The sequence below is a fragment of the Pelophylax lessonae genome (genome assembly GCF_965119305.1).
Source record: "Pelophylax lessonae genome assembly, chromosome: 12".
In the NCBI taxonomy this organism is placed as follows: domain Eukaryota; kingdom Metazoa; phylum Chordata; class Amphibia; order Anura; family Ranidae; genus Pelophylax; species Pelophylax lessonae.
Genome location: NC_138779.1, coordinates 65,063,850 through 65,076,616, shown reverse-complemented (window position 1 = coordinate 65,076,616; position 12,767 = coordinate 65,063,850). Strand labels below are relative to the sequence as shown.

The following is a 12,767-nucleotide window of genomic DNA, read 5'->3' as shown; positions in this document are numbered from 1 at the left end:
GCAGCCATTATACAAGTGATTCTCCCTAATTAGACTTATTTACCTTGGGACTTTATTATTCTTCTTTTTTGCACCATTAAGTTTTTTTTTCAAACTTATTTACCCTGGGACTTTATCATTCTTTTTTTTTTTTTTTTTTTTGCACCACTAAGTTTTTTTTTTTTTTTTTATACTTATTTACCCAGGGACTTTATTATGTTTCTCTTTTCCACCATTAAGTTTTTTTTTTTTTTTACTTATTTACCCTGGGACTTTATTATTCTTCTTTTTTGCACCATTATGTTTTTTTTTTAGACTTATTTACCCTGGGACTTTATTATACTTTTTTCCCACCATTAAGTTTTTTTTTTATATATATATACATATGCAACAATGCAACACTTTATTATTCTTCTTTTTTGCACCATTCATTTTTTTTTTTTTTTTTTTAGACTTATTTACCCTGGGACTTTATTCTTCTTCTTTTTTCCACCATTATTTATTTTATTTTTTTTAATTATTTACCCAGGGACTTTATTATTCTTCTTTTTTGCACCATTAAGTTTTTTTTTTTTATATATATATATGCAGCAATGCAATACTAGACATCTCTATAGATTAAAGAATGTATACACCTTTATATAATTGTTTTTTTGGATAAAAATATGTCCTTTAAAATAGAATTTTTAATTTCTGTTTTTAGTTTATATACAGCGTAAAAAAAACAAAAAAAAAAAACAGTGAAAGCATTAACTCTGGTAAATAATCAGTGAGTCATCTTCACAGCGCTCTCAACGTGTCTCTGTAATAAAAGGATTAAAGAACAAGGGAAACTATTATTTAATAGGTTGCAGACTGCACATTCAACATACCTGGAGATTGTGAAATTGATATGCAAATATCATTATAGGATGGAACTCCGGCTGCATTAGAGTGCTGGGCCCTCCTTCTATGTGTAACACAGGTAGCTCTCAACCAGGAAGCAGAGCTCTTAAAAAGCACACACACTTCAACAGAGATACAAGTCTGTTCAAATGTACAAGAGAGACTGGATGATTCTTACTTTGCTGCCATGGCTAATGCAGGGGGCGAACAGACCGGCAACCTGACTCAATTTAAGAAAGAAGATTTCGAGAATGACTGGACTCCAATAGCTTTAGGCGGATTTGGGAAAGTTTATAAAGTGAGACACAAAAAATGGTGGTCCATCTATGCTGTGAAATGTTCCACCCTCCATGGGGACCCTGAACTTGAGAGGTAAGATTTTATCCATGTAGTGATTGAAAATAGAATATAAAAATCCAAAATGTTTGCAATTTATATAAATCTAAACAATGCTGTACTTGAGTTAGGAATTCATTTCATCTAGTAGAACCTGCATTTCAGGAACATTGTTTCTTTTTTTTTTGTTTTGTTTTTTTGGTGCAAACAGCTAAATATCTTGTTGTTTAAAGCCATATTGTTGTTATGTTGGTTAAAGCCGACAGTGCTTTTTTTCGCTATTACATTTTCATTATATTGGCTCTTTCAAAATAATAATAATTTAGAGGTTGAATGTAAGGTTTGGTCTTTAAAAAGGCCAAATACAGCGCTTGCTAATTAGATAGCATTTCCATGCCAATCTTCAAAATAAAGTAAATAAATATGTGAAGATGCCCAATATTATAAAGTGCATGGGTGACTCAATATATAATATATATAAATAACAGGTCTAAACTCCACTCCTCTCCACTCCTCTAAACAGGTATAAAATCCACTATATAGGGAACAGTAAAATTGTGCTCAATTTATAATAATTTTTGTGCATAAGTGACTATAACATAAAATCCAAAATAAATATCAATCATTACATGATGTTGCAATCACCAATAAAAATTCAGATATAAGTAAAACAGTCCAATTATAAAAAAAAGTGACTTAGTGCTCCAAATAATGTCCTTGGTGGGAGTGGTTTGAAAAGTGCAAGTGCTCTGTCTTGATTAACTGTGATATCGACTCCTTTTCTCGAATGAATGAATAAACTGGATCACTTACCAGATGTCGAGGGTCTTATATGTCATATGACACTAAGACCATTCAAGCTTTCATAGCCCCCTGGGCCAAATGGGTTCCCCTCTTGGTGGTCCTATGGGCTAGTGTGGCTCCTCTGTTTTACTCATATCTGAATTTTTATTGGTGATTGCAACATCATGTAATGATTGATATTTATTTTGGATTTTATGTTATAGTCACTTATGCACAAAAATTATTATAAATTGAGCACAATTTTACTGTTCCCTATATAGTGGATTTTATACCTGAGTTTATACCTGTTATTTATATATATTATATATTGAGTCACCCATGCACTTTATAATATTGTGAATCTTCTCATATTTATTTACTTTATTTTGAAGATTGGCATGGAAATGCTATCTAATTAGCAAACGCTGTATTTGGCCTTTTTAAAGACCAGTTCTTTTGACAGTTTTACCTTTTTTCCTACAGCAGATGCTATATATATTTTTACCTATTTGCATTCGATTCCTTTTTTATATCGATTATACCCCTTATCTTTGGCGCGAGGAATATACTTTGTATATATTTTCTGAATGTAAGGTTTACTGTACTATACCGTTTATATAGAGGTCTATAGCTCAGACCAAAATGAAGGACAACTGAGGAGGGAAGAAGGACAAAGGGACAGACTCTCCAAATGAGAGACAGTTAGGATATCAGCATAGTTTTCTGACAATTTTCCTGGGAAGAGGACAGAGGTCACTGCTGCCAGCAGGGCACATCTGACAGTACAAGCATAGCCCATTATAAGATATATGTACTATTTATGTTACCAAAAACCCCTACTGGGGATTGGTGAATGTGGGCTATATGGGGACTTTCTTGGTATCATACTCATGGTGTACACCAACACATAATTTATATAAAAATATATACATTTTATTTCGTATTACAGACAATAACAGAACCCTTATTACATCAATTCGCCCCTGAAGAAGCTTTCTAGCGAAACATGTTGGGCAAGGATATGGGTGGCAGCACAAGTGGCCCCACCTAATCAAATATAAGAGGGTCTACAATCTGTTAAATTGTTGTCAATTGTCAAAAATTGTCCAAATATATATGTATTCTTTATATTTCTTTCTTTTTTTTGTTATATAAAGTGTTTTCAATCTGTAATCCGAAATAAAATGTATATATTTTTATATAAATTATGTGTTGGTGTCCATCATGAGTATGATACCAAGAATGTCCCCATATAGCCCACATTCACCAATCCCCAGTAGGGGTTTTTGGTAACATAAATTGTCCATTTAAATTTGGGATGCAGGTATCAGATGAAATTTTTGCTACATAGCACAATCTTCTAATTTAAAGATATATGTACTGGTAAAAACTCTGGCTACTGTTTCCAAAAAAAAAATAAAAAATCACAAGAATTGCAAACTATCACTATAGTGACAAATCAGTATAATCTACTTGACTTTGTTTTTTTTTTTGCTTTACATTTTGGGAATGGTAAAGTTTTTTCCATCTGTAACTGTGGAGCAAAGGTTCAGCTACTGTATATCCATAGTAGGGCATGCTACTGCAATGGGGCCCAGTAAACAGTGATTGATGCAGGTAGCAATATCATTTGGCTAACGTGAATGTTTATATAGCTGGGGAATGTGTGCATGAGCACTATCAAAGCAATTACGGTGGGGCCACGCCAGGGCCGTCTTAAAAGCATCATTGGCTCCTGGGCAAATTAATACAATTGCAATTTTGCACATGACTTTACTTAGCAGAGTAAATTGTTGCGGAACACAGTTAAATGAGATCCAACAAAGTTATTTCTAATTAGGGTTTTTGCTATGAGTCCAGACTCCATGTTTTTATATTTTGACAATGTTGTCATTTTTTATGGTGATTGGTAGAGGTATCGATTTTTCTATGTGATGATATTTTCTATACATTAACATCAATCAAATAAAATGATTCCTAATCAAACTACTTGGATCATCGAAGTTCCTTCTTTTGTATGGGTCTTCCATGCCATTTTTTTTTTCATTTTAATGCATTGGGCAGCCAATTTACAAACATACTCTCAAGAATTAAAGCATAAATAGTTGGTAGAATTAAACATATAATTATTAGTACATTCAATGAAAATCGATTTTAAACAATAAGAAAACATTTCATAATTCAAAAACGAATCAACACAAAGGGCACAGGGGTGGAGGTAGAAAGGCACAATACTGGTATCAGGAGGGCACAGTACAGGGGTGGAGGCAGAAGGGCACAATACTGGTATCAGGAGGGCACAGTACAGGTTCCAAGACGCTGCCCAGGACACGGCCATCCTGGGACAGCTTAGTATAAAGCGTGTCTGGCCCGGCAAATCCAAAACCGTTGTAATGCAAAACTATCATAAGGCCCCCATTCACCTGGTTAGTGCCCACGGGTGCCCATACATTAGGACAGCCCTGTGTCACGCTAGATTTGTTTCTTTTGAAATGGAGATAAAAAGACAGGGAAGTCCCCTCAATGATTTTTGTAAAGGGGCCCCATCACACATGGTTAGAGCCCAAATATGAAGGAACATTTTGCATAAATAAAACCGCAGGTGTTAATAAAATCACAATAAGAAATGAATGTCCACAAAGTTTTCCAATGTCCATTTTAATTTCATAAAGCAATGCTAAGTAGCAAGCACAGGCGTGCTTTAAAGAGTTTAATATTTGGAGCCCTAAAGGGAATATTTTGCACAGAAGAAATTCCATTAGAATTGACTGGTGTGTGGTGTCCAAAGCCTTACTAACCGTGTCACATTCTCCTCCCGCTTAGTACATACATGACACTTATTACATAAAGAGGGGACCCTATGGGCATTTTATGATAAAAGTACAGTTACCTTTAAAAATAACTTTGCCTTTTATCCCTTGGCCTCTGTATTGTAATTTGTTTTATATTTAATGGGCAGAGCGTACAGGGAAGCATCCTACTGCTTTCCTTGAGTCTCCTTGGGTCTGTCATGAGGCATTTGAAGTTGCCTTCAGAATCATGCAAAACCCTTAAAAATACTACCATTTGCATTGTATCAGGCCTCTGATTAGGATACTTGAGGGCTCTGCCTAGCAATAATAATAATACATACTAAGGAAATATTAGAGGTTGAATGTAAGGTGTACTGCAGTATACAATTTTTAGAGGTCTATAGCTCAGACCAAAATGAAGGACAACTTAGTAGAGAAGAAGGACAAGGGGACAGTCTCTCCAAATGAGAGACAGTTAGGATATCAGCATAGTTTTCTGACAATTTTCCTGGGTAGAGGACAGAGGTCACTGCTGCCACTGTTCAAAGCTGCACAGTTTGTTTTTATCTACAGACACCCCTTACTTGCATGGGCAGTTTTTTGGTAAGTCCTGGTTCATATATAATCGATGACAGACATTGCATGTGATTCGGAGTGCACTGCTCTGAAAATCACATGCAATGTCTGTGCAATGCAAATTCAGCCATATAGATTGTATGGCTACATTTGCATCACATTCGGACACGACCCTTTTTTGGGTCCGCACCAGAATGGGTGATCACACCTAGGCGATCCGATTTATGTCCGAACTGACAGTTTGATCTGCGATATGCGAACTGATTTGGGGGTGTCGTTAACTTTGTATTTACTTTGTATTGACACCCCCAGCAAATTTGCATATGGCAGTGTGAACTGCCTGCGAGTTCAATGCAATACGGGAACCCGCAGTGGATTCGCAGGGTTCCTGCATCACATATATGTGAACCGGCACTTAGGGTGAACTATAGTGTTGATTTACTAAAACTGGAGTTTGCAAAACCTGGTGCAGCTCTGCATTGAAACCAATCTGCTTGCAGGTTTTTTTTTGTTAAAGCTTTGAACGAGCTGAATTTAGAAGTTGATTGACTCCCATGCACAGCTGCACCAGATTTTGCACTCTTCAGTTTTAGTAAATTAACCCCTATGTCTTTAACTGCTTGGCGACCATATAACTTACATATAAAGTGGCAAGGTGGCTCTGCTGCGCAGGATCACCTACCTAGTAACTGGTACTGCACTTCCAGGTCTGGGGCACGCGCCGCTGGTGGCATGCTCCTGCTGTGATTAGACACATCAGGAGCTGATTGGCAGGTATGGCTGACTCAATGTCTGCCCGCACCGGTCGATGCTTCAGTACACAGACAGAACTGCGATCTGCCTATATAGACAATATTCTGTCAGTACAGAAGGCATGGATCCTGTGTCTCTGCTAAGCAGGGGCACCTATCCATGCCTTCTCCTAGTACAAGCCCCTCCTCTCCCACAGTAGTAAAGCACTGGTCAAGCACACATTTAACCCCCTTTGATCACCCCTGATGTTAACCCCTTTCCAGCCAGTGTCAGTAGTACAGTGACAGTGCATATTTTTTAGCACTAATCACTGTATTCGTGTCACCGGTCCCCAAAAAGTGTCAAAAGTCGGTTAGTGTCCGATTTGTCTGCCCCAATATCGCAGTCCTGCTCTAAGTCGCTGAACACTGCCATTACTAGTAAAAAAAAATAAAAAATAAAAATATCCCATAGTTTGTAGATGCTATAACTTTTGCGCAAACCAATCAATATACGCTTATTGGGATTTTTTTTTTTTTTTTTTTTTTTTTACCAAAAATATGTAGCAGAATACATATTGGCCTAAACTGATGAATAAATTCGATTTTGTTAAATTTTTTTATATGTTTTTTTAGCAGAAATTAAAAAATATTGTTTTTTTTTTTTTTTTTCAAAATTGTCGTTCTTTGGTCTTTTTTTTAGCGCAAAAAAAAAAAACTGCAGAGGTGAATTAATACCACTAAAAGAAAGCTCTATTTGTGAGGAAAAAAATATATAAATGTTTTTTGGGTACAACTTTGCACGATTGTCAGTTAAATTAAGTGTGTATCCCAAAAAATGTCCTAGTCATGAAGGGGTGTAAATCTTTAGGAGGTTAAGTGCTTTTTTCCTGCCTCCACCTCACACATCCAACATATACTAAGATACTATGGCCTAGTTTGACCACATAAATTTCAAATAGAGTCAGGCAAGGCAAGAAATTACCATACATACACTATAGGACCAAAAGTATGCAGATAGCCATCCGAATTATTGAGTTCTGGTGTTTCCAATAAAAGGATACTGTCAATGCTACAGCAAACAATGACAATTTATACAATTACCAACAGGGTAAACATTATGCTTACTCACCATGATAAGCTAAAATGACATAGAATGATTATATGATCCTTCCTGAAGTAGCCGGTGAAGTCCGGGAAACTGGCCAAGGTTGACCAATTCTTAACCCCCTGGATGATATTTGTTTGACTGGCAGCAGGCCAATCTCGGGCCGTATGTTGACTCTGGCATTTCCCTACGCAGTTATTTGCAGAGATTGTATTGTTCTGAGAATTACACACATTTCAGGGAACTGCTGATGTTTGAATCCAATGGATTAACCACTTCCCGTCCAGCCTATTTCAAATGACGGCTGAGCGGGACCTTCGTCGTTGAAGGTGGACATCATATGATGTCCTCCCGGAACGTGCCCCACTGCAGCGTGATCTGTCATCGGCTGTGTCCACCAAACACAACCGATGACTGTTCAGTGTTACCGCCCGCTGCTGGTACCATGTAATTGCTGTGACCAATCACATCAGATCACATGACAATTGTAAACAATGAATAGATTTGATTAATGCCACTCATTGGGTACAATTGTGTTGGTAGCTGTGATTGAACAGACAGGGCCAATCACAGCCCATCTGTACCATGTGATTAGCTGTTGCCAGTCACAGCTAATCACAACAATACAAACTGAATTAATCACATCAATTTAGTAAAAATGGTTGCGTATACCAGAGAAATTTACCGGTATCATAATGTGTACAAAAAAAAATTTGATCACTTACCTAGAGTAGTACAGTGTTAGTATGGTAACATTATATTACCCTAGTCACAGTGTGTCAAAAAAAAGTCGTAAAAAAAGAAAAAAATTAATAAAAAAGAATATTTTTTAAAAAGAAAAAGAAAACAATTGTTACATTTTTTTTACATACTGTCACCAGTCAGTGTCCCTAATCACTGCCACGCCAGTTATATGAGGTAACAGTGTGTAAAAAAAAAAAAAAAAAAAGAAAAGAAAAAAGAAAAAATATATATATTTTTTTATTTCCTAATTTTCTAAAAAAATTATACTAAAAAATTACAACTTTAAAAAAAAAAACATGCCTCTTACTAAATACCGCAGACTGTCTACTTTCCAAAAAAGGGTAATTTGGGGGATATTAGTACTGTCCTGGCACTTTAGGGCCTCAAGATATGAGATAAGCCATTAGTACATCACAATTGATCAATTTTCACACATATATATATATATATGTATATGTATATGTATATATGTATATGTATATATATATATATATATATATATATATATATATACCATAGTTTGTAGACTCTATAACTTTCCTATAAACTAAAAAATAAACACTATTTAGGTTATTTTTACCAAAGAAATGTAGCAGAATACAGTTTGGCCTAAACTTATGGAGAAATATTATCCAGAGGTTGATACCTTTTATTATAATAAAGTTAGATCAAATATAGTGCACTATATTTACTATTAGATAAGCTATGTTCTGGAATATATAGTATGTTATTATTCCTCTGATGGTTTTTTGGTTTTGAGTGTATTTTCCTATGAATGATTGGTTTAAATATTGTATTTATTAATAAATTGATATGTGTGTCTTGCACATCTGGATCTAGGTGGTAAAGTTTTTTTTTTTTTTTACAAATTTGCAAATAGAGATGATTATTAGTCCTTGGTAATTATTGAGGAGTAGACTGCATTGCTGTTGAGTGGTTCTGGACGTATTTACTTGGGCTTGGTAGCTCCATTGTTTTTTTTATTGTTTTTCTCAATTGTGTTTTTAAAACCTTGGGGAATGTTTTTTTCTGTTGCAGCCTAACTATGCCCCAATGCACAAAGTCAGCTCCACAAAAACATGGTTTGATGAGTGAGAAAATCACATGACCTTCATAAAACTCTGACCTCAGCCATATTAAATACCCTTGGGATAAATTGTATCACCAATTGTAAGCCAGGTGTTTTGGTCCAACATTAACACCTAACCCCACAAATGTTCTTTTGGCTGAATGGGCACAAATTCCCACAGATGCACTCCAAAATCTTGTGGAAAAAACTTTCCAAAAGATTAGAGAATGTTATCACACTCCAATATTAATTCCTGTCATTTTGAAATATCTTACAATGCATATAGGTCGGGTGGTTAGGGGCCAAATTATTTTGGCTATATATTGTATAGAGGGATGTGATGAGGAAGGCCTCTCTTGCACCTCTGCCTAGTAATGTAACAGGAGGTACAAGGGCACACAGTGGCATGAGTGCTTGTTGATTCTTGCAGAAGTTGGTGCAGGTAGGTGGTCAGTGCATCCACGGAGTCAAGCTGGACAGCAGAAGCAGCTGATGGTGGCTGGTACTCAAAAAAGACTGGAGAAATTACTAAAAGCAGCTTGGTGGTCACCGGCTGAAAGAAGGTGACCAACAGCAGTCAGTAGGGTGGCAGGTGGGTAATCAGCAGACACTTGACTGGCAAATGGATGGTCAGCAGGTGCAAAGCTTGCAGACGGGTATCTGGCTGGAAGATGGCTGATCAGTAAGCACTTCGTTGGCAAGAAGGGATGATCGAACGGTTCGGGTCGACCATCGGTTCGACCCGAACATTGGGTGTCCGAGGTTCGGCCGAATTTAGAACTTTTTGCTGAAAAAGTTCAGAATTCGGCAACCAGAACCGACCAAAATGCAATGGGCCAGGAAATGGGCTTTAAAAGCCTATGATTGGACCAGAACCATTAGTAAAAGCCAATTGAGGGGGCAGGAGAATGCTAGGAATGTGATTGGAGTGACTAGGGGGTCCCTAGGCCAATCATTAGTGAATATGCCCCCCAGTATATAAGATAGCCCCCGCCAAAAATTCCTAGCATTGTAATACAGGGACATGGAAGAGAGTGGAAGCAGTTCTGTTAATTTTACTTTAAAAGTGTCATTTAGCATTTATTAGTGTGAGGAAAGGGATATCTAGTGTAGTTAGGGTGCTCTTTTACACTTTAGTTAGATGCAAAAATTTAGTTTCTGTAGGGAAAGTGTTAAGTGCCAGGGTGACCGTAATGTAGTGTAAGGTGAACTGACAATGACTGCTATGGCAGGGTGACCAAACCCTTCCATTTCAGGGTGACCGTAATGTAGTGTAGGGTGAACTGACACTGACTGCTATGGCAGGGTGACCAAACCCTTTCATATCAGGGTGACCGCTATAGAGAAAAGATAGTTTCTCTTAAGTCACATTCGGTGCACTAATATGGCTTCTCGCTGGTCAGCCTGCTTTTTGGCTGCAGGCGTTTATAGAGATTTTTTGAGGACATGTTTGGAGTCAGGCATGACATCTGAACATGTGTATAGGGGGGTATATATACACACCCATGTATGTATATATACACCTGCACATATATAGGTGTGAAAGGAGCAGAAAACACTACTTGCGCTAATGAAATAATTAACACAAATATAGTTACGCTCCTATCACACCTATATATGTGTATGTGTAAAATACATATAAGTGTGTGTATATATATATATATATATATATATATATATATATATATATATATATATATATATACCCCTATACAGAACTTCAGATGTTTTGCCTGCCTCCAAAGAACCCAAAAAAATACCCAAAAAAACACTAGCGTAAAAAAAAAAAAAACGCCCAGGTGTGTTGTTGCAGGCATTTTTTTGGGGGTTTTTGGAGGCAGGCAAAACATCTGAACTTGTGTATAGTGGTATATATACACACATACTTATATGTATTTTACACGTACACATATATAGGTGTTATAGGAGCGGAGCCATATTAGTGTAAATTATTTCATTAGCACAAATATATATTTCTGCTACTATCACACCTATATATGTCTAGGTGTATATATACATATAAGTATGTGTGTATGTATACCCGTATGCACAAGTTCAGATGTTTTGCCTGCCTCCAAAGGACCCAAAAAAATGCCCAAAAAAACGCTAGCGCCAAAAAAAAATGCCCAGGTGTGTTGTTGCAGGCATTTTTTTGGGGTTTTTGGAGGCAGGCAAAACATCTGAACTTGTGTATAGTGGTATATATACACATAAATTATATGTATTTTACACTTACACATATATAGGTGTGATAGGAGCTGAGCCATATTAGTGTAAATTATTTCATTAGCGCAAATATATATTTCTGCTACTATCACACCTATATATGTCTAGGTGTATATATACATATAAGTATGTGTGTATATATACCCGTATACACAAGTTCAGATGTTTTGCCTGCCTCAAAAGACCTCAAAAAATGCCCCAAAAAAACGCCTGCTACTAAACCGGCGAGGTGTGAAAATAGCAAAGCCATATCCCTGTTCTATAAGTGACATAATAAAAACAATCTTTTTTTATGGTTCTGGACATGCTACAGAGCTGAAACTTCACATGTACACTTTTTAGACCCCCCAGATACTAAATCCAAAGAATTTTTTTTTTTTTTTAATTTTTTTTTTTTTTTTTTCAATAATTGGCTCTCTATCAAAAATGACAATTTTTAAGAACTTTTTTTTGTGTGAGTTCAAAAGTAGTCAGAGGTAGGTTAGGTCAGCAAAAGACGGTCAAACACAAGAACAGGTAGCAGGTAGTGCAGAAAATGCTGTCGACTAGACAGAAAGGAACCAGTGCCACAGCTCTGTTCAAATAGTCTGTTTGGTGACAGCATCAGTGACAGGCGCATGTGCGCTCAATCCTGCAAACACATGCATGGCCATTTGCCGGCTTGCACCTGCACACCCATATGCACTCTGATGCCCTGTTTTCTGTATGCGCTATAAGTGAGACTACCCAATGAATGAAATCATGTAAACAACTTCAGCTAACAGTTAGAGTGTGCCATATTACGTTCATAAACAGTAAATGCATAATATAAAAGTCCTGTAATAGTGATTATTCACAGTATCGTGAACCAATACACATAAAATGCCCGAGACACTCCTATTAGAAAAACCATTTGTCTCCACACAAACATATGTGCTCACTCCTCCAAAGACACCCACATTATAGGAGGTCTTCAGCATGCCAGATGTACAACACCTTTCTGGTAATCTAGGGGTTCCCCACCACAACAGCAAGATGGTTCCCTCTTTAGGTCAATAATGCACTCTTCCTCCTCTCTTTCTCTATCAGAGTCAAAAATAAACACCCCTGGTGTTCTCTGTATAATCTATACAGCAATATTGTACTCACATAAAAACATTACATATGGGGTTGATTTACTAAAGACAAATATACTGTGCACTTTGCAAAGTGCAGTTACCCTCTGCAAGTGCAGTTGCTCCAGAGCTTAGTAAATGAAGAAGGCTTCACTTTGCAAAAAATAACCAATCACATGGAAAGAAAATTAAAAAGCAAACAGCATTTTTGCTAGCACGTGATTGGATGATAGAGGTCAGCAGAACGTCTGCTCATTTACTCTGGAGCTACTACACTTGCAGAGTGCAACTGCACTTTGCAAAGGGCACAGTCTATTTGTTTTTTAATAAATCAACCTCTTTGTGTTTTTTTCAATTCATTTATTGATTTTGGTATACTGGTAATAATTTACAATTGTCACATTATATGATCACTAACTTACATAGATTGCCTTATTGTATGAT

At 36.6% G+C, this 12,767-nt stretch overlaps 1 protein-coding gene across 1 annotated transcript in view; it reads left to right on the top strand.

Moving 5' to 3' along the window:
• The first annotated feature begins 968 nt into the window (after window positions 1-968).
• Window positions 969-12,767, top strand: part of ANKK1 (ankyrin repeat and kinase domain containing 1) — a 147,862-nt gene continuing 136,063 nt past the window's right edge. Inside the window, exon 1 of the mRNA XM_082274283.1 lies at window positions 969-1,236. Within this exon, the coding sequence (XP_082130409.1) occupies window positions 1,052-1,236 (185 nt within the window). The 5' untranslated portion in view covers window positions 969-1,051. The remainder of the gene's footprint in view (window positions 1,237-12,767) is intronic.